This window comes from Sceloporus undulatus, chromosome 1, assembly GCF_019175285.1.
Source record: "Sceloporus undulatus isolate JIND9_A2432 ecotype Alabama chromosome 1, SceUnd_v1.1, whole genome shotgun sequence".
In the NCBI taxonomy this organism is placed as follows: Eukaryota; Metazoa; Chordata; class Lepidosauria; order Squamata; family Phrynosomatidae; genus Sceloporus; species Sceloporus undulatus.
Genome location: NC_056522.1, coordinates 62,076,385 through 62,103,736, shown reverse-complemented (window position 1 = coordinate 62,103,736; position 27,352 = coordinate 62,076,385). Strand labels below are relative to the sequence as shown.

At 41.3% G+C, this 27,352-nt stretch overlaps 1 protein-coding gene across 1 annotated transcript in view; it reads right to left on the bottom strand.

Moving 5' to 3' along the window:
• LOC121924976 (kinesin-like protein KIF28P) overlaps window positions 1–27,352 on the bottom strand; it is a 103,897-nt gene that overhangs the window by 63,818 nt on the left and 12,727 nt on the right. Inside the window, exons 5-15 of the mRNA XM_042456602.1 lie at window positions 26,592–26,816; window positions 24,462–24,616; window positions 24,145–24,256; window positions 22,618–22,685; window positions 19,301–19,443; window positions 15,541–15,662; window positions 13,857–13,947; window positions 13,163–13,217; window positions 7,396–7,519; window positions 4,286–4,430; window positions 670–788 (exon numbers count right to left, since the gene is read on the bottom strand). Of these exons, the coding sequence (XP_042312536.1) occupies window positions 670–788; window positions 4,286–4,430; window positions 7,396–7,519; window positions 13,163–13,217; window positions 13,857–13,947; window positions 15,541–15,662; window positions 19,301–19,443; window positions 22,618–22,685; window positions 24,145–24,256; window positions 24,462–24,616; window positions 26,592–26,816 (1,359 nt within the window). The remainder of the gene's footprint in view (window positions 1–669; window positions 789–4,285; window positions 4,431–7,395; window positions 7,520–13,162; window positions 13,218–13,856; window positions 13,948–15,540; window positions 15,663–19,300; window positions 19,444–22,617; window positions 22,686–24,144; window positions 24,257–24,461; window positions 24,617–26,591; window positions 26,817–27,352) is intronic.

Sequence of the window (27,352 nt, the reverse complement as noted above, 5' to 3'; positions counted from 1 at the left end):
CTATGGGATTTTTTCGTATCCCGAAAAATTCGTAACCCGGCGCATTCGTATCCCGGGGTACCACTGTATATGCTGGGGTTTGGTTCCAAGATCCACCGTGGATAACAAAACCCGTGGATGTTCAAGTCCCATTAAATATAATGACATAGCAAATTGGTATCCCTTATAAAAATGGAAAATCAAGGTTTGGTATTTGAAATTTATACTTTTTTGGAACATTTTCAAATTGTGGATGATTGAATCCATGTATAAAAAATCCGTGTATAAGAAGGGGCGACTGTACCTTCCTCTTAGTTTAAAGGAGTGTGTGACTTGGCCAAGGTCACCCAATGGATTTCCATGGCTGAAGAGGAATTTGAACCCTGGACTCTCAGAATCTTAGTCCAGCACTCAAAGCACTATACACTCTGATCTTAAAAATGGCTCTTTTTTGTTGAAAAAGGCATCCATTTTAGGTTCTCATTAATCCCCTGCAAGTTCATTGTTAGTGCTATAGGAAAGGTGTTATGCCCTGAAGAAAGATACACCGGTTGTTTCTCATCTATCCTTAATCTGGACTGATTTGAATCTCAGAATTAATAATTTTGCATGTACTATGAGTTCTGCCCAACATACAAAGCAACTCCAGCCCTGCAATACACAATTAGATATGCATTCATTTAAACATACCTTCTTCAGCTCAACACTCATCTGATTTGCTTCAGCAACCAAGGGCATTAACTTAATATAATCATGGAAGACAGCAAGGACACTGGGATCTGGCTTGCCATCCTTCCTGTTTACCACACCTTTGAGAGATGAAATTTAGTGTCAATTCTAAACAAGCAAAGCTTTCACAATTGTGGAACTAAATAATTTATTTATTCGTATTTGTGTGTTTTATTCATTTATATTCCTTCCGAAAATAATTGAACTCAAAGCTGCTTGCAACTTATTAAAAAGCAATACAGACTACAAACTATACAAAAAAATCAATAAAATGTAGGAAAAATTGTAAAATTAAAATAATTAAAACCAGCAAAATAGCACAGCCCATCATAGTTTCTAAAAGCCTGATAGAATAGGACTTTTTTATTTGTTGGTGGAAGGAGAGCAAGGAGGGAGCCATCCAAGCCCCAACGTCTGGATGTAGCTACCAAGAAGGTCCTCTCCCTTGTTCTCACCAAAAGAGCCTGAGAAGATGGCAGGACAGAAAGAAGGGCCTCTCTTGAAAATCTTAGAGTGCTAATTGACTCATAAAGGGAGATACGGTCCTTCAAATAGTTTTGGCTCAAATCATATAGGGCTTTATAGATCAAAACCAGCACTTTGAATTGTGCCCCAAAATGGCCCAGCAGCCAATGAAGCTATTGTAACAAGGGAGTTATGTGCCTGTGTCAGTCATTAACCTGCCTGCAGCTCTTCAGGTGAACTCAAGTTTTTGAGCACTTTTCAAAGGCAGACCCACATACAGCATGTAGGAGGGATAAGGGGTTTTATTTTGTATTGTTGTATTTTTATTCTTGCTGTAAGCCCCCTCAATCCTGTCAGGGAGGTGGGATAGAAATAAAAATGTATTATTTATTATTAGCATTACAGTAATCCAAATGGGATGTAACCCATTACCCTGTTATTGAAAGGCAGGCAGTTTTTCCAGTATGATTAAAAGTTTCTCCAGCTCCATGTTTTGCAAAGATAAGTTTTCTGTTCTGTCTTTTCATTTTGTGTTCATTGAAGCAAAACCAACAAAGAATTCAGTAGCAGCTTAATTACAGATTTACTACTACCTGAGCTCTCAATAGCCGATTGCATTAGATGCATGCAGTCTTATTCAAAATTAGAGTGAGATTGTAGACAACAAGGCCAGAAGGTATTGACTATGACTGACGGTGCTTGTGACATTAAGCATTCTCATTGTCACTACCTTATGTTTTTAATTTCTTTTTGGCCTTGTTTTTTACCATCCCAATCTGAATCATGTGTACTGTATATGTGTCTGACATTCTGGTAAGAGTTCATGCATCTAACACAGTGAGTGAATGTGTTGGCATTTAAGGTGCCACAGAACTTTTCTGTTTTTGCTGTGATGTTCATGAGATATCTGTCAAAAACAGTCTGAGAAACATCAAAAATACTATGATAAACAGATGTTTGGCAATCAGTATCAACATTTGCATTGGTTGCACATCCATGCTGGTGGGTATTTTTTAAAAAGAGTAAATGCAGGCAGTGGAAGCTATTAACTGATGCCCATGAATTGGTGGATCCTTTCTAGGTTTCAACCCAGATTTTTAAAAAAGAACTATCCAAGGTGCTGAATTAAACCCCCAAAATAGGTTTGAGACTTGGACAGTTCCTTTAATGTTTGAATTAAAACCAGAGCAGATTCTTCATTCCACTGATAACACAGCCACCAGTCTCCACTGAACACAGGCCTGCTTTAGGAGGAACAATGTAGAGAGGTATGGCTAGTTTCATTTTGAAAAAGAGAAATAGTGCACTTAGAAACAGTTTATGAAGGAAAGACTACAATTTCTTGGATCAAGAGCAGATGTCTGTGTGCATAATGAGCAACAATCTCACATGAACACTTCCCTTCAGGAAGTTGTATTCAGTTCCTGTTAATACTTTGGTAGTAAGGAACTGATGTTTTTAAAGGTAAAACCAGAAATGACAAGAAACTACATTCTTCCCCAGATATGAAATCACACATAATATTTCATCAGCTTTGGGCTAAGAATTGGACAGAGCACAAAACTGACACATTCATTCATTGGGGATAGGAGGAATGGGAAGAGAAATTGAGATATGACTAGTATGCATATAAAGATTGGCAACAGTGGAAAAGGAAATAAAATAGTGTAGGGAATTAGGCTGAGAAAAGACTATAAGAGAGAAGCTTCATGAACAGCAGCAGACCACTTCCCCAGACCATACATTTACTATGTACAGCAGTGGTGAAACTAGATCAGCATTCTCCCCTCTACAGCAACTTCCTATGTTTGAATTATTCTTTTCTATCCCTATCTTTGTGTGTATAAGGATCACACAAACTAAACCACCATTTCTTTGGTTGAAGCAGGTAGGTGCACACTTACTCATTCACTTTGTACAAGGTGCACATTTTATGGACAATGTATATGAGCGAATGAACATCTTGATGGACACACAAATGGGATATCTAATAGCAATAGTAAGTACATTTCTATACCTCTTATCAATGCACTTAAGCACTCCCTAAGCAGTTTACAAAGTGTAAGCTAATTGCCCCCAACAATCTGGGCACTCATTTTAGCAACCATGGAAGGATGCAAGCCTGAGTCGAGCTTGAGCCCTTGGCTGGTATTAAACTGCAACCTTATGGTTTGTGAGTGAGCGGCTGCAGTACAGACATTTAACCACTCCGCTACCTGGGCTCCAGGTTCCAATACCCTTGAATCATTAAACACATTGGGCTAACTTTCAGTTCAATTATGGTGAATGAATAAAAAATGGCAAGAGGATGAATGCCATCTTGGAGGAAGGACCAAAGGAAAAATATCAGTAATAAAATTGGAGTAGGGCCAAATGCATGCAGGGCCTTTTGTTCACTTCCATCTTCTATTCCACTTGCCTCTTTCATTCCCCTCCAATCTCTGTTACTATTCCCCACTGTCCCACTGAAATTTTAGAATTTTTGAGAAGGGACTAGTCTCTTCTTTTGTTCAGTTCAGTTTATGTTGCCCTCCAAAACAGACTGGCTATGTGTGTAGATATGAGAGAATCAATTCTGCCAGTGGTATACAAAGTTGTTTTTATTGTTGTTTTTGCTGCTGCTGCTGCTGTTGTTGTGTGCCTCCAAGTGAACTCCAACATATGTCAACCCTCTCCAAGGGTTTTCTTAGCCATTTTTATTCAGAGGACATTTGTTGTTACCTTCCTCTTAGGCCTAAGATCACTCAGTGGATTTCCATTGCTGAGTGGAAGCCTGGTCTCCCGGAGTCTTAGTCCAACACTCAATTGACTATAATATACTGACTTGCAACCCAAAGTAAGTACTTGGAAATCAGACAGTACACTGGATCCCCACAGCATTCTGCACACATAGAGCCCAGTAAGACAAAAGTCTTGATCATGCACCCGCACCTATGTTCTCCATTTTGAAAGATGTGTTGAGATATAATAGTAGTATATGCAAGTAATCTTGCCCTGCCCCACCCCAAACTGCTTACAATTAAATATTAATACATGCACAATAACTAAAACATACAAATAAATTAAGGACACCAAATGTATAAAAACAGAATGCATGTAACTTAATGCTTACCAAGCTTATCTACACTGAAGCCTTCTGCAGCTGCCATCTCTGACTGAACAAAATCATAATCATATCTGCTCAGATCCTCACTGGTGCGATCTGTAGGAGGACCAATGTAGAGGTAGGCACTGTTTGATCCCAAAATAATACGATCCTGATGGAATGAGTATATATTGCTTGTTGAAACTGTTTCTATTGCACAATTAACGGTTAAGTATAATGACTATTCTGCTTTCAGAGCCTTGGTCTTGACAGCAATGACAAAAACTTGGTCTTGACAGCAACGAAATTGTGTTGTTGTTAAGTGACTCTGAACCAAGAAAATATTCCTAGCTCAAAACTCCTTGGCTACAAACTCAATATGTGGATTTTAAAAAGCAACTCTCAGTCTTTATCCTCTGCCACTTGCAATAAATACTAAGTACATCCTAAATGAAACTGTGTACCATTGAATCTAAACTAGAACAGGCTTGGGCTGCTAATCTTTGAAAATACACTATTCAATACTGTACTAACATCCAAAACTATTCATGAGCCCAGTTTAAAGTTTCAATATGCCAGCAGAAGACTCTTTGTTGTTTCAGTGTTTCTGAGCAAAATGTAACTTAAATACTTGCAATGCAAGTCCTAAGAGCAACTTCATTCATAATCTTTGTTCTGTTGAAACCTTGTATGGTTGCATTATAAGTTCATTATAAATCTCTATCCCATATTAGTTAAATATAATTTTGAAACATACTTTATTCTCCTTTATGTTATATCATACCTATTTGACTTGTGGTTTGTCAGCTGTCTACAGCCCAGCCACGCCATCTAGAGTTGTCTTCTAGGGCATGGTCATGACGTTTCCTGTTAAACAGGAAACGTCATGACCATGGATTTCAGTAGTGTCTTAGTTACCACCACTGGATCACTGTGGAGTTAAGACACCCCAGAGCTAAAGGTACTAGGGACTCCCAATATCCTCGAGCCTGGATCAGTACTAGTGGTCCCTGAACCTAACTCCAGCGCCAATCCAACCTACCTATCTTCAAAAGGTCAACAAACCATGAAATCAGTGCTCCAATACCAGTATGGCTGCCTGTCAAAGAGCTCTTGAAGAGATTGAGAAGTGCTAGTTTCCAAGGCAAATGCCTGCCCCTTTAAGACCTGGTAGGATGGGATAGAGTTGTGATGGAGTGGAGCATCAAAGCTTTCAGTCTGGTCTCAGAGCAAATTATAACAAATAAATAATAATAAAAATGTATTTCTATCCGGATTTTCCATTAGGAAACAATTGAAGTGGCTTACATATAAAACCAGTTCGATATACAATACATGGTAATATATATCACATCCTCAACTCCCCCCTTAAAACAAGATTAAACACATTGAAATTAAAATTAGTCTATTAAAATAATACTAACAATCACAATAATTTTACAAAAAGATTGAATGAGGTATAATATGTGAAATGTGATGGGAGGTTTATCTGGCTGAGGGATTCTATTTGGTGAAGGCCTGCCAGAAGAGATCCATCTTGAGAGCTTTTTTAAAGCTATCTAAACTGGTAATTTGACATATCTCCTCTTGCAGGACCTTCCACACTCTGGGAGTGGCTACAGAAAAAAGTCCTCTGGGAGGCTGCAGTCATTCTGGATTTGATAGGTTGTAATAGATGCCTCCCAGAGGAGCTGAATGTGTGGGGTGGATTGTACGGAAGTAGGTGATCCCTTAGATAGGCTAGACCCAGGCTTTAAAGGTAATAACCAACACCTTATACTGTGCCCAGAAACCAATAGGCAGCCAGCAAAGTGACTTCAGAATAAGTGTAATATGGTCATTCCTAGATTTTCCGGTGACCAACCTGGCTGCTATATTTTGTACTAATTGGAGTTTCTGGGCTAGGCACAAGGGTAGCCCCATGTAGAACGCATTGCAGAAATCGAGTTGTGAGGTTACCAGTGCATGTACTACAGTTTCTAGACACTGACTGAGAAATTATTTACTCGGAAGTCTCCTGCTTTATGTCCTATAACATCAGGCTCCTTTGAGGGCTCCTGTTTTCGCCTGGAACACTGCAAGGAAGCTGGCCAATCCATGGAAGGCCATAATATGACCAGTATTGCTGTGTGTCAGTGTGGTGTTCACAAAAATATTAGCCTGCTTTTGTTTTAGGTGTTTCTTAAAACTATAGAGAGTTCGAGATTTCTTTATTTATTTACCTTTCTCAGTTCCTCTCAAAAGACACCAGGTTCCTCAAACTCAGATGTGCTTTTATAATTCCAGATAAGAAAAGTAGTTAGGTGAACCATTAACACTTCTGCCCATGGCAAAAACTTAGTTGATGCAGATCATGTTTGCTTCCCCCTTGTTAGCATAGCCTACAGTGGGGGAAGCACATTTGCTGACCTTTTGGGTAAGAGTTCAGTATACAGCATGCTGCACCATGATGGAGAATGGGTGGGGAGGGGGCCAAGATGGTTGCTCTGGGCCTAGGTAGGAATTTTCTCCGCTTTCCATGGGGGTTTTGCCTACCCCACACTGTTGTTTGAGAACTTTGACAGTTGGCTAGGGTGATGGTTTAAAAAAGCGGTCACTTGGCAGGTATTGGGGGGAGATATAGTATAGGATTTTGGTGAGCACCTATAGCACCACTTTTGGGTGGATAGGCCTCTGAAACTGCCTCCTTAAGTTTTGTGACAAGAGAGGTGGGGAAAGAGTCCTTCATTGGGACTGGACCGATATCCTCGCTTAAGTCCTGTGAGTTGAGCAATGGACTGTCAGGTTGGAGTTCCAGATGCAGGCTGGCCAGGGAGCCATCCAGCTTTTGGGTTCTTTTCAGGACAGAGGCGTTTTGCCCAGAAAAAACTACAGGGAAGTTCTGGGAGAAGATTACTGGCCTCAGCTGCTCCCACATTAGGTCCCCCCCCCCCCCCGCTTTTGCAGCTCTCGTGAAAGAAAAACTAAATTTAAAGATTTTAATAAAGTGGCCCATTTTACAACCCAGCTTTCTGAGTAGGTTAGCAAATGTAAAAGCCTAACATTTCACTAGCTTGCTGTTAATGACATAAAGTTGGAAGCATGCTGGAGGAGGGGGAACTTGTTAACAAATTAATTAAAACTAATAACCAACTCACCAGATGCTGTAGTTTAGTTTTCACAACAATGGGAACCCCATTAACAATGACTTTACACTTATCACGAGGAGTTATTGTAACTTTGCCATCAGTATTTGTGAATGTCGCATGCTTATCCAGAATGCTAAAAGAGAGGAAGACAAATAGATTCAAAATCTATTATAAAAAATGCCCCTACCCTATCCCAGTTTAAAATATAAGTATTTTTATTCTATGAAATAAAGGCAGAGTTTGAGAGAGAGAAAAATATTTTTGGACTACCAAAATTGCCTAGCCTAGAAGCAATAGACTAAAAAGTAATTTTTCTGAGCACTGAATATTGCAGATGAGGAGTGATCATATATACAAGGTATTGGTAAGGTGCTGTTTGGAAGATTTAAGGAGAACCTGAGGGGAAGACCCAAAGATTAATTGAAGTATTCATGGCTCATCCCCAGTTAAAGATCCCACGTCTGGGAAAGAGCTCTTAAATGGAGTGGGCAATTGTGGGGGCTCAAGGGGCACTTGTCTATCTCTGGGATCTCTGGAGGCTGCTTGAGTTGCCAAAAATAAGGGGAGAATCCACTTCTAGTTATAACAAATACAAAAATGTTAAACATTGCCAGTTTCCTTTTTCCCCTCAGCTTCCTTTCCATGCTTCTTTTTCTGGCCGTAAAAGGGCCAGTTGAAAGTCTGAAGGTGCAGAGGGCTTCAACAACAGCCTTGAGGGGATGGGTGTGGTCCAAGGGCCAGTCTTTATCTACTCTTTGCATGAGTCCTTGAAGAACCTTTACAAGACAGCACTGCCCTAGATTGACCAATGGTCTGGAGCAAATGTGATAAACGGGGGAAAGGATGTGACCTCTTTATGGCTGGTAGTTTTCCTTATTTGTTGTCCAGTTGACTTTGACTTATGGTGATCCCATGAATGAGAGACTTCCAAGCCACCCTACCATCACCAGCCCTGCTTAGGTCTTGAAGATTCAGGGCCATGGGTTTCTTGATTGAGTCTATCTATCTGGAATGCAGTCTTCCTCTTTTCCTATGGCCTTCTACCTTACCAAGCTTTAGATGACATTTTCTAGTGAGTCATGTCTTCTCATAATGTGACTGAAGTACAACAGTCTCAAGTAATCTTGGCTTCCAGGTAGAGTTCAGGCTTGATTTATTCTAGGACCCATTTATTGATCCTTTTAGCAGTTCACAGAATTTGTAGAACTCTTCTCCAGCAACACATTTCAAATTAATTGATTTTCTTCCTATCAGCTTTCTTCATTATCAGACTTTCACAACCATACATAGAGATGGGAAATAGGAAGGCATGGACAATCCTAACTTTAATATTAAATGAAGTATCTTTACACTTCATGATCATGTCTAGTTCCTTCACAGCTGACCTTCCTTCTGATTTCTTGACTGCAGTCTCCATTCTGATTAATGACTGAGCTAAGGGTATGGAAACTCTTTAACTGGTTCAAATGTCTTCATCATCTGCTTTAAAGCTGTGTAAAACATCTGTGGTCATTATTTTTATTTCCTAATGTTCAACTGTAAACCTGCTTTTGCGCTTTCTTCCTTCAATTTCTTCAGCAATTGTTCCAGGCCTTTGCTATTTTCTCTTCATATTATTATGTCATCTCCATATCATAGATTGTTGATTTTCTTCTCTCCAATGTTTATGTCCTTCTTCTGAGTCTAATCCTGCTTTACATATATTTTTAGCATACAAGTTAAACAAATAGCATGAGAAAATGCATCTCCCCTTGCCAACTGGAAACCGTTCCATTTCTTTGTATTCTGTCCTTCTACTTTCGTGAGCATTATCATCTTCAAGCTTCATGCTGCATTCCCACTTTCCCTATACACTGGTGCCTCGGGATACGAAATGACCGGGTTACGAAATTTCCGGGATACGAAAAAGTTGGATTGGGGGTAAACTGTTTCGGGTTACGAAATATTTTTCGGGTTACGAAATTCATTTCGGCGTGAAATTCAAACGATGCAAAGTGCAGCTATAGGCTTTCCAGGGCTAACGGAAAGCTAAGGGGGCTGGGTTAGGGTTAGCTTTGGCGCGAATTTTGAATTTCGTTAGCAGCAGTGATTGGCTTGAGAAATTAAGCTGATCATCTGGATTGGCTAATGAAATTGGGGGGGGTGGCCTTGCTTCAGAAACAAAAGCCAGCTTCCATTGATCTGCCCCCTTTGTCTGCCCTTGTGGACTGTTGAGGAAGAGTTTCTTCTGAGCTCTAACTCGTGGTTCCAGTGCAGGCTTGGACTTGTTCTGGATTTCTGCCTTTGGACTTGTTCTGGCTTTGCCAGGTGTATTCTTCGGATCAAGACCGGCCATCAGGAACTTCTCTACAGGTAGGTGGATGGATTTTTACCTTCTTCTTGTGGGGTGTGAGCATGCTTTGCTGTGGGGTGGTGGTTTGCTTTCTTCATGGCTCTGCTGTTTTCAAAGTGTGGTGTGTGACTTTTAAAACTTTGGCCATGGTCGCATGTGGCCAGAGACTCTCACCATAGGGTGGCATTTTATGATTTGTGGATGCTGGGCTTCATTTGCTGCTTTGCTTTCTTCATGGCTCTGCTGTTTTCAAAGTGTGGTGTGTGACTTTTAAAACTTTGGCCATGGTCACATGTGGCCAGAGACTCTCACCATAGGGTGGCATTTTATGATTTGGGGGTTTTGGCCTATGGGTTTGTGTTCTGGGGTGCTTTGGCCATGGCTGTGATGATTTGAGAGTGTGGGGTGTGAGTTTTGCAAGTTTGGGCCAGAGAGTGTGACCATGGGGGTGGGGGTGGTTTCCAATTGTGGCTTTTGCTCAGTGCCTGTGCCTTTTGTCCTTTTTAGGCTTGAGCTATGGCTCCCAAGCCAAGCGGTGAGAAAAAGAAGAGGGCTCCCTTGTCCTTGGAGGACAAGAAGGAAATCATCGCCAAGCACGAGAGGGGCGTGCGCTTGGTGGACATTGCCAAGGAGTATGGACGAAACCCTTCGACAATTGGCACTGTCCTCAAGCAGAAGGAGGCCATCAGAGCTGTTGTGGCTCCAGCGAAAGGCGTGACGACGATTGCCAAGCAGAGGACACCGAAGCACGAGGAGATGGAGCGCCTGCTTCTCCTCTGGATTAAGGAAAAGGAGCGAGTCGGGGACACTGTGACCACCTCGGTCATCTGTGAGAAGGCCACCACCATTTTCGAAGACCTGGCCAGCAAGGAGGCAGGTGAAGGAACTTTTTCGCAGGAGGAGCCAGCCACCCCGGACTTCAAAGCATCACGTGGCTGGTTTGAAAGGTTCAAGAGGAGGACCGGGATCCACTCTGTCGTCCGTCACGGCGAGGCGTCCAGCGCAGACCACCAGGCCGCCGAAGCATTCGTCGTCGAGTTCAAGGCCATGGTGGAGGAGGAAGGCTACGTCCCGCAGCAAGTGTTCAATTGCGACGAGACGGGCCTCTTCTGGAAGAAGATGCCTCGCCGCACCTACATCACCCAGGAGGAGAGGAGACTGCCAGGCCACAAGCCTATGAAGGACCGCTTCACACTTGCGTTGTGTGCCAATGCCAGCGGGGACTGTAAGGTCAAGCCCCTGTTGGTGTACCACTCTGAAAATCCAAGGGCCTTCAAGGCACACAACATTCAGAAGGACAGGTTGCCAGTGATGTGGCGTTCCAATGGCCGCGCATGGGTCACACGCCTCCTTTTCGTGGAGTGGATCAACAGTGTCTTCGCCCCGACAGTGAAGCGGTACCTGGAGGAAGAGGATTTGCCCTTGAAGTGCCTCCTCCTCTTGGACAATGCTCCTGCGCACCCGCATGGCCTGGAGAAGGACATCCTCGCGGAGTTCTCCTTCATCAAGGTCCAGTTTCTGCCACCCAACACGACCTCCCTCTTGCAACCCATGGACCAGCAGGTGATTGCCAACTTCAAGAAGATCTACACCAAGCACCTGTTCAAGCGTTGTTTTGATGTGACGGAGAGCACACAGCTGACCCTTCGAGAGTTCTGGAAGCAGCATTTTGATATCGTCGTGTGCTTGAAGATGGTGGACTTGGCCTGGCAGGAGATCACCAGGCGCAACCTGATTGCTGCATGGAGGAAGCTGTGGCCTGATGCTTCTTCCTTGGAAGGGTCACAGACCGAGGGTGCTGAGCCAGGTGAAGAAGAAGAGGTGCACGAGATCGTCTCCATCGCAAGGTCCCTGGGACTCGACGTGGACAACGAGGACGTGGAGGAACTCATCGAGGAGCACAGCGAGGACCTGACAACAGAGGACCTGAAGGCCTTGGCGGCCATGCAACACTCGGCCGTGGATGAGGACGTGCTCCATTTCGACAGGGGCCAGCAGGAGGAGGCTGTGGGGGCATTTTTGCCAACGGCAGAAATTAAAGACATTTTGCGGCAATTCCACAATGTGTCTTCATATGTGGAGAAGCACCACCCTGAGAAGGTGCTCACCAGCCATGCCATTGCCCATTTTGATAATGTCTGCCTTAGCCATTTTAAGAACCTGCTTAAGGGCCGGCAAAAGCAGACATCCTTGGACCAGTTCTTCACTAGAGAGGGAGAACCGTCATCCAAGAAGGCAAAAGGTGACCCTTAAAAAAAAGGTGACCCTTAAAAAAACCACCAATTTTTTTTTTAAAAAATGGTTAACTTTGTTAAATTGGTTGCATTGGCTAACATGGCTGAATTGGTTAAATTGCTTGAATTGGATAAATTGCTTGAATTGGCTGAAGTGGTTAAATTGCTTGAATTGGTTTAAATTTGGCTTTTTGGGCTGCCCCTCTCCTCCTCCTCCTCCTCCTGCCTCACTCCGAGATGCCAGGACCAGCAAAGATAAGAAAAAAACTTTTTTTCTTTATCCTTTAGAATGGGCCTGACCATGGGGTTGCATGTTCAGATTTGGGGTTTCTGGCCTTTGGGTTTGGGTTCTGGGGTGGTATGGTCATGGGTGTGATGATTTGAGAGTGTGGGGTGTGGGGTGTGAGTTTTGCAAGTTTGGCCTTGATTTGATGCGGGCCAGAGAGTGTGACCATGGGGTTGCTTTTTTAGATTTGGGGTTCTTTGGTCATGGCTGTGATGATTTGAGAGCTCCTCCTCCTCCTCCTGCCTCACTCCGAGATGCCAGAACCATCAAAGATAAGAAAAAAACTTTTTTTCTTTATCCTTTAGAAACTTTAGAATGGACCTGCAAGTCATTCTTAAGCTCTTTGGTGCCTCAGGCAACTTGTATTGTAGGGTACTTAGCTTAATAGGCCTCTATTGTACCTTTGTTTTGAGTTGCAGGTTCAGTCTGAGGTCATAGAATGCATTAGTTATTTTCAATGGAAAAAGTGTTTCGGGATACGAAATTTTCGGGTTACGAAAGGAATTGCGGAACGAATTAATTTCGTAACCCGAGGTAGCAGTGTATAGTGAGTTTAGCAACCTCATGTATAGGAAGACAAAGATGATGTGAGACAGCCTTCACCATGTGTGCCACCATGCATGTTGGACTACCAGGTCTAAGAGAAAAGAGCAGATGGTCTGAGACAAATTATGTGGAATTAGTACAAACTAAACCCAGAGAGAAAGCTTTGACTAGATTATCTTGCAGAGTCCTTTTATCCAAGTTTAGTGTCAGAGAGTGAGAATAATTTTTGGGAGTGCTAACTTGATGAATAGTTATTACATTCCTTTTTATCGCCTGCCTTTCTAATGTTATGGAAATAAACTAAAATCAAACTACCATATTGCTCCTGCAATTTTCCTGGGAATGAAGGATGGAAAAGCACTGAGTTCATATACATACCCCAAACCTCTGAGGGTTATTGCATTTGAGGATGATTGGCCAACATCAGAAGAGCCTGAAAAAAAGAGCTTGTCCTATAAAAATGTCTTTGTTTTTGGTCTTCTTCGGAAATATTACAGTGAGCTACATCTTCTCATCATGTACTTTGGTATGTTTTCTAGAACCAGTTATATTGACCCCCATTGCTCCCAGACTACCGATGAGGGACTATGAGTAGACAGCTGGCAGAAATCAGACTGCTAAATTAGTTTAGCAAATGTTCAGTAAGATGGAGCACCAAACCACCAAGTAGTTTTTGACACTTGGTAGACCAACTTTTCCTCAAAAAAATATTTTATTTTTATTAATTAATTTTACTTATAACAAATGGAAAAAATACAAACTTTGTATTGTTGTAAATTCTAATTTCCACATTTTGACTCATTTGGTAGTAAAATTCTGAAACTGAACTAAAACATTCCTGTCACTCTTATGAGATGTGACAGTGGCCTTAGAAAGGAAAAATATATTCCAGTCAAGTATTATATTCTGTTCTCCGAGCTAAACATCCAGTCTCCCTACTTATTAGATGATAAGCTCATTGTTTCTTTTATTTTTAGTCTGAATGTAATTGCTTATATTGCTGGTCCTTAAGAATCAGATAATGCAATGCTCATTTTGGCATCAGACATGCATTACTTAAACAATATAATACCTTTTTGAATGAAATATTTAAGAACTCCTGAAAGCTGAGGGTCTTCATTGATATTCACAAGATAAGGTAATGTTACCATCATCCATCTCTCCTATGGAAGAATTCATTAAACTTCATTTGAACACATTCTGCTTATCAGTGGCATGGTAGTGAGAGGTAAACATCAGGCTTGCAGGTTTTACTATATTTGTTTTTTTAAAAATGTATTTGTTTACTACATCCAGAAGGTCTACCAACTTGAGCTTGATACAGAAGTTATACAATTAGAAATAAAGAATTCTAAGACCAAGAATTTGTGCCAAGTGCAGGAATAAACAGAACATACATTCCTTCCACAAAGGATTCAGTAAGAGAGGAAAACATTCAAAGCAAATGGTCTTCCATCGATTTTTACTCATATAAAAAAATCTAGACAAATGCTCAAAGGTAAATTTGAGAACAATTCCTTCCTTCCTTCCTTACTTACTTACTTACTTACTTACTTATACTGTATTAAAATATCTATATCTCCCCTAATATCCAAGGATCTCAAGGAAGCATACAATAAAATCAGGAATTTAATATAAATATTAAGTTTGCCTGAAACCCTGTAAGTATTTCTTTCCATCCTTTTATCATATTGCCCATAGATGGGAAAATGCACGAGCAGCTTGGTAAATTGTCCAACTATATCATACCTAAAGACATGTTTTTTTGGCAGCTATTAATGATAGAAAGCTCCTTTTCTGCACAATTTACTATTCTCGGATTTTTGTTTTTCATTTGTTCCCTCAGTCCTCACATCTGTCCTCAGCAGTACTACAACACAGATATCACAACTGTTGCTCAAACAAGGTGCAACATTTTATATCTAACAAAATGTGCTTGGGTAGCACATCTATTGTAAATTTGAAGGATTTCATGGCTGACATCCATAGTTTTTTGTGGGTTTTTAGGGCCATATGGCCATGTTCTAGAAAAGTTTATTCCTGATGTTTCGCCAGTATCTGTGGCTGGCATCTTCAGCATTCTCTGAAGATGCCAGCTACAGATTCTGGTGAAACATCAGGAATAAACTCTTCTAGAACATGGCTACATAGCCCCAAAAACTCACAAAAACTATAGCATATCTGTTGTTATGGAATTCATAGTAAGGAATATAGATAAATTGTATTAAAAGCACACATTGCTCATCTCAGTCTAATAAATTGCTGTAGGCAGAGAGGTCCAACTTATACATAAAGCCTTCCTGCCCCCAACTCCAGCAAAAAGAGCTCTCTCTTGTTTGCTTTAAGAAGGAGAAGAAATTTTGAGTGTCGCTTTCAGTAGATAGTTGAAAAGAACAAAGAGAACAAGAATGAGGCTTGCACAGGGACCTACAGATATGCTGCTTTGCTCTGAAAGCAGTCCCCAAAACATACAAATAAATTTAAAACATACATTTTAAAAACTAAAAAGCTGCCTTCTTGGATCAAAGTGTTATTTAGTCCAGCATGTTTCTCCCATAGTGACAAGCTAGAAGGTACATTCAGGAGCCCTTCCCAAGCTCTTCACCCCTAAATGTGTTCACCTACAACCCCCTTCATCCTCCAGTCAGCATATCTAATAATCATGGTGATGGGTGTTCTGGTCCAACACATCTGGAGGTTCATGGCTGAGCGACAGAGTTGATGGAGTTGGACATATAACGTCTGGCATTTCTGACCTGAGTAACTGCAGCATATTGTTGTTCCCATTCTTTCCGGGCTTCCTCCAGACGATATTCCCACGTGGCTTGGATGGCTTGAATCCTCAGTTCATTTTCAGCGAGTAAACAACGGAGCTCTTCTAGAAAGAGTGAAAAAAAAAATCTTGAAGCAAATGTGATTACTACAAACTAAAACAAAATGGCTGGAGACAACTGGGCACTTCCAGTGGCAGAGTTCAAGAGAACCAGGGTCTGTATGATACTTCTGGCACTCTTTGTTAGAGAACCAGGGATATACCATATATACTTGACTATAGGTCAACCTCATGTATAAATTGAAGACAGTTTTTTGGGCCAAGATTTTGATATGACCTGTGGATAAGTCAAGAGTAAAACTTAGAGGCATGTACAAAGGATGTAAAGAATGAAGCAAAGGGAAATGATACCAAGCAACTTACAAAATTCAGCAGACATCACTGGTACTTACATTGACCCATGGATAAATCGACTCAGGTTTTGGGAGTCAATTTTTTTACTCAAACTTCTAGACTTATACATGAGTATATACACTAATACTATGGCCCGTTACAGACGGGCACCCTAGGACGGACTCAGTCTGTGCTAGGGTTAGAAAGGGGTGTCTCTTCCAGACGCCCCTAACCCTAGCACGGACTGAGTCCGTACAAAATGGCAGTGGCTGTTCCACATGGCCGCCGCCATTATGACATCACAACCGCGCTGCCTCCAAATGAGGCGGCACGGACGTGACGTCTTTGCACCGCGTGAGGGCGCCTACAGCGCCCTTTCTGCGGCATAAGAAGGAGCTCCGAAATGGAGCTCCTTCTGGGGTTTGCGTCACTGGGCGCAGCCTTTACATGGCTGCGCCCAGTGACGCAGAGGAGAAAGGGGCCAAGTGGCCCCTTTCTCCTCCTCCCTGCCATCGCCGGGTGTCCTTGGGGCTTGAAGCCCCAAGGACACCCCTTTCCAGGCCTCGGGGAAGCGGCCTTTTGCCGCTTCCCCACGGCCTGCAAAGAGGCGGATCAGGGCCTTGGAGGCTGTCGGTCTGGCAGCTGAGGCCCCAATACAGCGGGGAAAGGGGCGGGTGCAGGCCGCCCCAAACGGGTGGTCTGTAACCCGCCAAAATCTCAGAAGCAGAGTAATTAGTGTTTGCAAGTAGAATGTGAACAACAACCAGTCCTGCACACCCCTTCACATAAAGGGCTTAGCAGAGAAATAAACCAGGGTTAGCTTACAAATACTAAGGATTTCTCAAAATTTCTTGGTGCTCTTCAAAAAATAAGAGAGAGATAACTGCAGACTACAACCTCAGATTAACTGATGCAGGAAGAAAGCATGTGTGACAAAGCCGAGTAAACAGAAAATGACATGAGTACATGTTATCCATATACTCTTAAAGAGACTTGCAGCCTAGCAACTAGTGAGTACAGGCATGCCAAGGGTGCTGCCTCTTTGTTGTTGTTGTTAACTGCCTTCGAGTCAGTCTTGACTCTAGGCAGCCCTGTCCTCTTCCTCTCTACTCAGGTCCTGCAAGCTCAGGCTCAAGGTCTCCCTGATTGAGTCTATGCATCTGACATGTGGTCTTCCTCTCTTTCTACTGCCCTCTGACTTCCCCAGCATCATTGTTGCATTTTCTAATGAGTCATGCCTTATGTGGCCGAAATATGACAGCCTCAGTTTAGTCATTTGGTCTCCAGAGAGAGTTCAGGCTTGATTTGTCCTATGACCCATTTCTTTGTCTTTTTGGCTGTCCACAGAATCCTCAGCACTCTTCTCCAGCACCGTAGCTACCTCCTGCACACCCAAAATCAGGTCTTGAAGGCTGACAGCACCTTTATAGGTGATTTTTGGTTGACCCAGAGAGCTGTGGTCAGAGAGGAGGGGAAGAAAGTCCCACAGGTTTAACTAGTGACATTTTCACTTTAGGCTTTTTATAAACAGTCTTCATAGAAATACATCCTGACATAGTCAATGAAACAACATTCTTGAGTACTGATGAATTTTTCCTAAATAAACTTTAACCTCATGCTTCTATTATATAAGAACAAATGGACAAAAATTAATTTGGTATCTTCTTTGTGCTCCAACTTAGAATGTATACAAATTCAATACCCATCAAGTAAATTTGCTTCATGTTTATGGGTTGCACGATAGATACACATTACAGATGCAGCCTAGGTATAAGGCTCAACCAGCATTTTGGAGAATGCTTCAAGATCTGTGCTCTTATGTAAACCAGGGAGTCCAGACTGTTTACATAATGTCCAAGCAACCACGATCATGTGAGTTTCCATTTGTCCAGTCTGTACAACCATTGCCTTCTATGGCTGATACCCTTAGAGCTCTTCAAGTGACCCTGTTATAGCTGAATGAATAACTTGGTTACCTTTCATTGTTTATATACCTTAACTATTGTTCAGTTATTGGCCCTTTTACATAGGTGCCACCTTTGAGGACAGACTGAACACTCTGAGAGGCTAGAAGACCAGAGGAAACATTATACGTTTGCTGGTCTGCATCATTTTATAGTATTTGATAGTTATTTTGCATGTGGGCTTTGGGCACCCTGGTCTCAGTGCCCCCCCCTGCCCCCATCACCTCTTGAGCCCCATGGGACAGTGCTCATTCAACTTTCCCTTCCTGCACTCCATCATGAATTTGCCAATAGTGGTGCAGAAGGGGCTAGGACCTGTCATTGTAAATCCTGCTCACAAATGACACATCCAGGGATGGATGGGAGAGCCTACAGGCTTCCTCTGGCATCTGCTCATATGCTTATTTAGTGGCAGTGCTATAATGTGCCATTACAGTGCTGCCACCACTAGGTACACCCATACATGTGAGGGAGAAATTGATTGCTGCAGGGGTACTGCTCTTGGGGAGGCTATGTCGTGGCAGTTTCAGTGGGCCCTGGCAAATGTTGCAATACACTTTGTTCGTATTGCCTGGCCTGTGATAGTTCATTGTCTGCTTTGATCAAACCTCACCTGGAGTATATTGTTTTCACTTTATATGAGCATCATTATTTGAGAAGGATACTGACAAGGGTCTGGAAACCAAGCCCTGTGAGGGATGGTTGAGAAGACAAGACCAAGAAATGATACAACAGCCACCTTTAAGTATCTGAAGGGATGTCAATGTAAGTGATGCAGCAAGCTTGTTTTTGTTTTTGCTACTCTAGGATTCATTTGAATCAATAGATTCAAATGCAAGAAAGGAAATTCTGACTTAATATTATGAATAAGTTCCTGATAGTAACTTACTCTACAGCGGAATAGACTGCTTTCTCCTACACACATACATTATACATATACATACAGATGTTTATTTTCCCCCCAAACGGGTTATATAGCTCTTGCATACTGTATGTGTGAGAGCTAATTATAAAGCTATCTTAGCTCTTATTCCTCTTCTTTTTACCTTACCCTTGGTAATTGCTTAAAAACAACAAAAGGGATTTCAAGAACCATTCATAGAGACCTGTTGGCAGGTGATGAGCCTTCCTACTGCAGTATCCTGTGCCACAGTCCTTCTCTGAGAAATGCTTCAGAGAGTCAGAGGATGTGGTAAGCAAGGCTGCAGTTGGAGGGCAGTGGAAATTGGGCATTCTCATTATGTGAGTGAAAGTGTCTTGTACTAAATATTGTTGGATCCAAACTGTTATCATTTTCCATCCACTCGCAGAAAATGGGAGCTATTTTTAAAAAATGCAGTCCTTCTTAATAGTAAATGTCATGTTCTTACTTCATAATACACTCACTTGTTTCATCTTCCACTTTTTTACCAGAATTTCCAAGGTTTGACAATCTGGAGAACAGGTTATAATTCTCTGCCTTCAACTCATTTATCAGCTTTGCAGTTGGTCCTGTGTTTATCACGGCTTTGTTTTTTATCTTTTTCGTTCTGGTAGTTGAAAAATGGAGGGGAAAACAATGATTTTACCATTTTGCAGAATCAAGAAAGAGAACCCAAATAAATATAACCTTCACTGGCAGGTGATAATTATGCCAACATGATTATTGAGTGTTGGTCCTAAGTCTGTTGTTCCTCCTGCAGGAAAATGAGAATCCAGGGCTAAGCAATTTTGTTCTAGCCAATGAAGAAAACTGCAACTACAGACACCCTTAAATTAAATTTCCTGTTCATTACTCCTCTTTCCCTGGTTAAAGGAATGCTAGGAGGATACTGTATTTAAAAACTATAGTGCCTTACAGTTTTAAAAGCCATTAGAGCATCCCCAAACAATACGGACTTTGAATTTGCAAATGTAAATTTTAGCCTTCACAGACAGAGCTTGATTTCTATATTCAGTGGCAGAGATGTGTGTTTTCTGGAACAAGAAAAATCGGAAAATTTTTCAGTGTTCTAAATAACGTTATCTAATGTAGCACATTTGATTTAAATGTTATATTCAAACACATCCAAAACTTTATGTAGAAATTATATTAGAATATTTGTAATAAAGTAAAGAGAATATGATATTTTTCTGTTAAAGTTAACAAAAAATGACTGCACTTGAAGGAAAGGCAGATGCTCTGATGGCTTTTAACATTGCTTAGCCCTGGAGCCTCAATTTCCTGCAGTAGGAACAACAGACATAGGGCCCATGCTCAATAATCACGTTGGCATAATTAGCACTTGCCAGTGAAGGTTGTATTTCTTTGATAAAATTACCAGCTTGGTAGATGAAGGGAATGCTGTGGATATAGTATATCTTGATTTCAGTAAGGCTTTTGACAAGGTTTCCCATGACATTCTTGCAAACAAGTTTGTAAAATGTGAGCTAGACAAGGTAACTGTTAGATGGATTAGTAATTGGTTGACTGGCCGAAGCCAAAGGGTGATCAACAATGGCTCCTTTTTATCCTAGAGAGAAGTGACCAGTGGGGTCCCACAGGGCTCTGTCCTGGGGCCAGTGCTGTTCAACATCTTTATCAATTACTTGGATGACAGAATTGGGGGCATACTTATCAAATTAGGAGGAATAGCTAATACTCCAGAGGACAGGATCAACATTCAAAACGACCTGAATAGACTAGAAAGCTGGGCCAAAGCCAACAAAATAAAATTCAACATGGAGAAATGTAAGGTACTGCACTTAGGGCAGAAAAATGAAATGCACAGATACAGGATGGGCTACAGCTGGTTGAACGAGACTACATGTGAAAGGGATCTAGGAGTCTAAGTAGACCATTAGATGAACATGAGTCAACAGTGTGATGTGGCAGCTAAAAAGGCCAATGCAATTTTAGGTTGCATCAATAGAAGTATAATGTCTAGATCAAGAGAAGTAATAGTGCCACTCTATTCTGCTTTGGTCAGGCCCCACATGGAATATTGTGTCCAGTTCTGGTCACCACAGTTCAAAAAGGACATTGAGAAACTGGAGCGTGCCCAAAGGAGGGTGACTAAAATGGTAAAGAGTCTGGAAACCATGCCTTATGAGGAACGACTCAGGGAGCTGGGGATGTTTAGCCTGGAGAAGAGAAGGTTAAGAGGTGATATGATAGCCCTGTTTAAATATTCGAAGAGATGTCATACTGAGGATGGAGCAAGCTTGTTTTCCGCTGCTTCAGAGAACTGGACCCGGAACAATGGATGCAAGCTCCAGGAAAAGAGATTCCACCTCAACATTAGGAGGAACTTCCTGACAGTAAGGGCTGTTTGACAGTGGAACAAACTCCCTCAGAGTGTAGTGGAGTCTCCGTCCCTGGAGGTCTTTAAACATAGGCTGGATGGCCATCTGTCGGGGATGCTTTGATTGTGATTTCCTGCATGGCAGAATGGGGTTGGATTGGATGGCCCTTATGGTCTTGTCCAACTCTACGATTCTTTGATTCTATGAATACCTGTTTAGAATGAATATCTAAAGAGAGCAGTACCTGGTATATGTTATACCTACAGTTTAACCTCATTTATTGAGGCATAACATGGAATGTGAAGCTTAACTCACACTGTGCACTACTTATCAGTTCCTTTTCTGATTCAGTACAATAGTTGAATATTTCACATTTTGTCTTCATGACTTGTACTTGTGACTGATAAACAAGCAAGATTTTGTGAAATGGACACAAGTTTTGTAGTGCATTGATTAGTCTAGCCATATGAGCCCTACCTCTCACCTTGGCTCAGTAAGCATGAAAATCAACCATGCTGTTGCTGGAAAGGATTTTTGGAACTGAAACCCAAGTCGCACTCAGTAAAATAAGCAAAACTTGCTCACAAACACAGAAGGTCTTGCTTACCATAATTTGAAGTGACAGATGTAATAGGTTCCAGTTTAAAGAGCTGACCTGCCACCACAAAGAATTAACTGTTCCACTGGTGAAGACACAACTCTCTCCCCACCTTTTTTTATTCTCACAGGCCATTCCTATTATCATCCTTGCCTCCTCCTTTCCCAGTCTTTTCATACCAACTTCTCCTCAAAACTATAGTAAAACAAGAGTGGTGCTTGGTGATATTCCATGCTTATCTTGTTATTAAGGTATACAGTGAGTAACCCAAGTTTCCTGGGGCAGCCCGATGGTAATTGTCCTTTATAGGCCCTTTGGTAGAAATCTCTTTGACAACCAATTGCTCTCCCTTTAAATGAGAAACATTGTGGAAAGATTACTGGGAGGAAATAGAGTGTGGGAGAGGAAAAGTTACCATGATTTTTAAAACCAAGGTTTCTGAGAGACTTCACACAATTAAATGTATGTCCAGGTCTGGGGATTCATGTTAACATTCATTCATTTGCTTTATCTGTCTTCTTAAATTATCTTGAGCTTTCCACTGAAAATTAATATCTGGCAACCAGTCCTGTATCAACTTTAATTGGATGCCAATTGTGCTATTATGATTAAATTGGCCTGGAAATTAGAACAGCCTGGTTTAATTGAATATATAAAAATTACCTAAGTCCTAATTTAGAAGTAAGTTTGTGCATAAATTTGGATGACAACAGGAGATCAAGTGCTGTTATAGAATGGTTTGTGTGCACAAATAAATGAGAGTTTACTATAATATGAATGCTTTGTCCCATCATTGGCCCCAATCCAATCATTTGTCATATAAGATGAGAAAATATTGTACCTCTCAGCATACCGTAGTGTTGACAATGTCTCCTCGTAAGATATGTCTGCTGGGCTAATAGCCGCAATCTGTGGAAGTGTTAGGTGCATTAAACAAGAATTAATTTTCATTTTGGTTATTTTTTCTCTAGTTAAGAATGGTTAGAGTAGGAATTGGTAATTGATAATCCTTTTGACCCAATTACACCCTACCCTCCCTTTCACTACAGAAATATTGCCCAGTATGTATCAATAGAAAGAACATGCTGGTCAACGTGATTTCAAGACATTTTGTAGTCTGTAGAGTATAACAAAACTCCCAACCCTCAGTTAAGGTACATAGATCATAGAATTGGAAGAGACCACAAGGGCCATCCAGTCCAATCCCCTGCCATGCAGGAATTCACAATCAAAGCATAGATACATAGTACCCTACAACTTTTTTTGGTACAGAAGGCAAAAAATCCAGTTTTGGTGCTGGTCTATAGAGGGGTGTGGGAAAGAAATTCAGATTTATTTGTTATTTATATTTATTTATCACACTCATTTATATCCTGCTTTCTCCCAATAATAGGACTCAAGGCAGCTAGCAATATATTTTAAAATAATACAAATTTTAAAAAAATTAAGTTACATGAATATATTAGGACCAAGAAAAATAGCAAGCAGATGTCCAAATGACAAAGGCTCAAGATGTACAATAGGGAGTGGAGCAAGATGCTAAGCATTCAGCTAAGGAAGTTCCCAAAACAATGCTTGGCTAGTAGCTGAGGCTGGAGAAAAATGACCTCTTCCTAGATGGAACAACCAGCACCATGTTTTTTGGCAGGTGGGCTATGGGTGAAAATATCTATTTTCCACCTGTTCTCTGTCAGGCTAAGCACATCTACTGATCAAGAAAGCACAGTTATAAACCTCCCTACTACAAAGAGCAATTTAAGGAGTTTTTCTCAGTGCCTTGCATTTTCACATTTATTTCTCTCCTGCCTACCCTCTAGTTTATTTCTATGGATGCTGAAACATTATATGTATCCAGCCAGGAAGCTGAAATCAATAGGAAAACAGCTTCAGCATGATCCACTGGCTTACCAGAATTCTAGTTGTCCTCCCTTGCCCCCCCCCCCCCCCCACATATACATATATGTGAGATGTATATGAAATGTATGCATTTAGTTCTGAAGGGAACATAAAAAGCTGCCTTATATTAAGTCAGATCATGGGCTGTCTAGCCCAACATTGTCAACTCTGGCTGGCAGCTGTTCTTCAAAGTTTCCAGCATCACTCTTTCCTAGAAGTACCTGGATATTCCTGGGGTTTATTACCCAGTGGTCTACCATCCAAGTTCTAACCAGGCTTGATCCTGCTTAGCTTACCAACGCAAATGAAATGTTTTCATGTAATTTTATTTTTTTGGTTGTTTTTCTCAGGAATGAAAAGTGGAATACAGGTTTCATGAGGAACATAAGGCAAAATGTACGTTCTCCCCCACATCCCTATCATCTAAGTGAAAAACAACAACAACAACAACAACAACAAAAGTTCACATTACCATAATAGTTCTGCTATTTCCTCCCAAAGCAGACTGCAAGAGTTTTGTAAGAACTGAATCTCTGTATGGGACATGCAACACTTTCTTTCCCATGGCAGCCTCAGCCAGAGCACTACAACAAAAAGAAATGCTTCAAAATAGTGTCTTTTAAAAAACTGGGTGGCCAGGGGGCTTTGGGAGACCGCTTGAGGGACTTCAGATACCACAAAAGTGAGTCCCAGGGACCACATGCAGCCTCTAGGTTGCACTGTGCCCACCCTTGACCTAGACTGAGGTTCTGATGGTGATTTAGAAATGGGTCCTAATCTGTTTTGTACCTGATAACATTTCCTAAAGTGGTTAAGCTCAGATTTACACGTGACCCTTCCTTTAGTCTGTCTCCTTCTGATCCTGAGGATTTTTGCCTTTCACTTCCTGCCAGGTCCACCAGATTTATAAGGGATTGTTTAGTGATGTCTTCTCTCAGGAAAATCTGAAAGAAAAAGCACCAAGAAAGGAACACAAGGGACAGAACTCACTGAGAAATTCACCTGTGCAAGCCCTGCTTCTTGTGTTGTCATGAACTAAACTGGCTCGCATCTGTGAAAGACACACTCCTAGTGAATTGTACACAGTATATCCAACACACTTCAAATGTTGATATGATGATAAATGATCAAATGTACATTGATTAAAATGTGCTTGTATACAAAGGGACAAAGCAAAACTGGGTGCTGGTCCACAAATAAAATGACATTGCAATCCCACGTATCAAGGACACAAAACAGCTGCAAACCTATTACTTACTTAGGTCAAGATCATTGCTTTTTAGTCCTGGAATTCTTTACTGCCCCTGTATACCCCTAGCAGCCATTTCTTCTTTCCTGTATCTTCATTTATGAATTTAAAGGAGAAACTAAAATGGCTTCCGATGGGCTAACGCAGCAGAATGCTTTTGTATTGCCTTGGACTTGCTTGTCTAAAACAAGAAGCTGACCCTGTGAAAGTTACATGGTATATTTTGTTATCTAGGAGGCCAAGGCACTGGGGAATGGGGTCATGTAGCAAGGACTGGGGAAAGGTCGCTTACCTTGGAAGAGGCACCTAGGCTATAGAGAAAAATGAATTTGTTAGCCTGATGGAATTTCCCCCAGCACATCATTTGCATAGTGACTTGGCAACCTTGGCAAATGATATTAAAATGTATAAGCTCATGGCTCAGGCTCCTATTGTCTTCAGATTCTTTTATGTAAATAATACATAATAAAACTTTTATTTTTATCCCACTTTTCTGTGATGAGACAAACAAAACGGCTCACAACACACTAAAATATCCACATTCAATATTATGTCTCAACCCCCCCTCTTAAAATAGGATTAAACATGATACAATTAAAATACAATTATATCGGGTTGAGAGGTACCGAAAATAATTTCTTTCCCCAAATACAGCTGGATCCTTGATTGACCAGACCTGGTCTAATTTCTCCTAGAGTTATAGGAGAAGGAAACTGTTGCAGGAGTAGGAGCCTACTTAATGTCCAGTTTCATGATGGTTCATAATTTTAGCAAAAGTGAAGTCAAATCCACAATATTTGATAGCTGAACTGTCTTCACTACAATACAGACTCAGCCTTTGTACCTTGGTGACACTTTGCATTAGTAAACTACCACAATGAGGGCAAGGCTTGTTGTATCCCTATGTATCCCTATGTGGCAAGTATGGGGAATATATCACATTCCAGGTATTGCTAGACCATAGTTCCCATTATTCATTATCACTGGCTATGCAAGCTAGAGTTGATGGAAGCTGAAGTTTGATAACATTTGGAGGGACCCATGTTTCCCTCACCCTATGGTTTCACCAGGCCATCAGCTCTCCATTCATGTGTAGATGCACCCAAAACCTTTGTATGTTCTACTTACATCACGTATTGCAGAGGATGACTGTCCACAGCCTGATAAAATAGTTCCCTATTTTAATAATACATACATGGAAGGATAATACTTCTGATAATACTTGCCAGGTTTTGCCAGCCCACAACTAGAGATGTGAATAATAGAATCATAGACTTGGAAGCGACCACAAGGGCCATCCAGTCCAATTTTCACTGTGCTTCTTGGATTTTCACAAACATTCTTCCCATACTTAGAGCTATACTGAAATCTATACTTTCTTGTCCCATATACAGAAATTTATGAACATCTTTATGTATATTTTTACACACGTTTATTTACTACATTATTTTCTTTACGCATTTTCCTCACTACCCAAAGTGTTTGTGTATCCTTGTTCAAATGTACACATTTTTGATTACACGTGTTTTACAAATATGCATGTTTTATGTGTATTTTTCTTGGCTAAAATCTATCACAAACCTCAATAATATACAGATTACCACAAGAGGTACAAAATGGATATTGATGCAGGACAATGTGAACTAAAAAAAAAATGTTTTTCATCCTACCTGTTTGAACTGGATGGTGATGAGCATATGAGACCGACTGCTGGTGGCATTCATAATTGTTGAAGCAGTAGTTCTTATTTTGGTACCTTGTTCCATTAGCCTCTCAATTTGGGCATAACTGTCACAAGGCACCCGTTTCAAACCATCCACATAGAAGCCTTGCTGCTGATCTTCCCTTACTTTGAGTCCACCTCGCTTCTTGATTTTAGATAGCAAGTCTGTCACCTTAGATTTGCAAAGAGTAAATTTTAACAGAATTCCATTTGTGTGTGTAGGGGCCACTCTTGAAATCATTTAAGATTAAGTTGCAAAAGAACAGTGAGTTTTAAATGCATGATTTTGTATTTCTTAATAATTACACCAGTGTCACAAATACAGCTCAAGGTGTCCACTGTCTGTTCCAAATTTTTACACCTGTTGCACAGGCCCATCTTAACTGTTTAAACCACGTTAAAACAAGGCAAATCAGACAGAAGGACAGGTTGCTTACCTGTAACAGTATTTCTTCGAGTGGTCATCTGCGAATACATACAAATGGGTTTCACTGCGCCTGCGCAGTGCTGCTCGGAACCTACTGGAATCACTGGGCAGAGTTAACTCTGCAACATATAGAAACTTTTTGGCGGTAACTCCGCCCACCCGTTATAAGGCCCCTGCCTTCCCGCTCTTTCCCCAGTTCCGCAATTTTTCCGCCAAGCAGGCGATGGAGGAGAGCCAATAAGAGCAGGACACTGAGGGGACGGACGGGTGGGATTTGTATG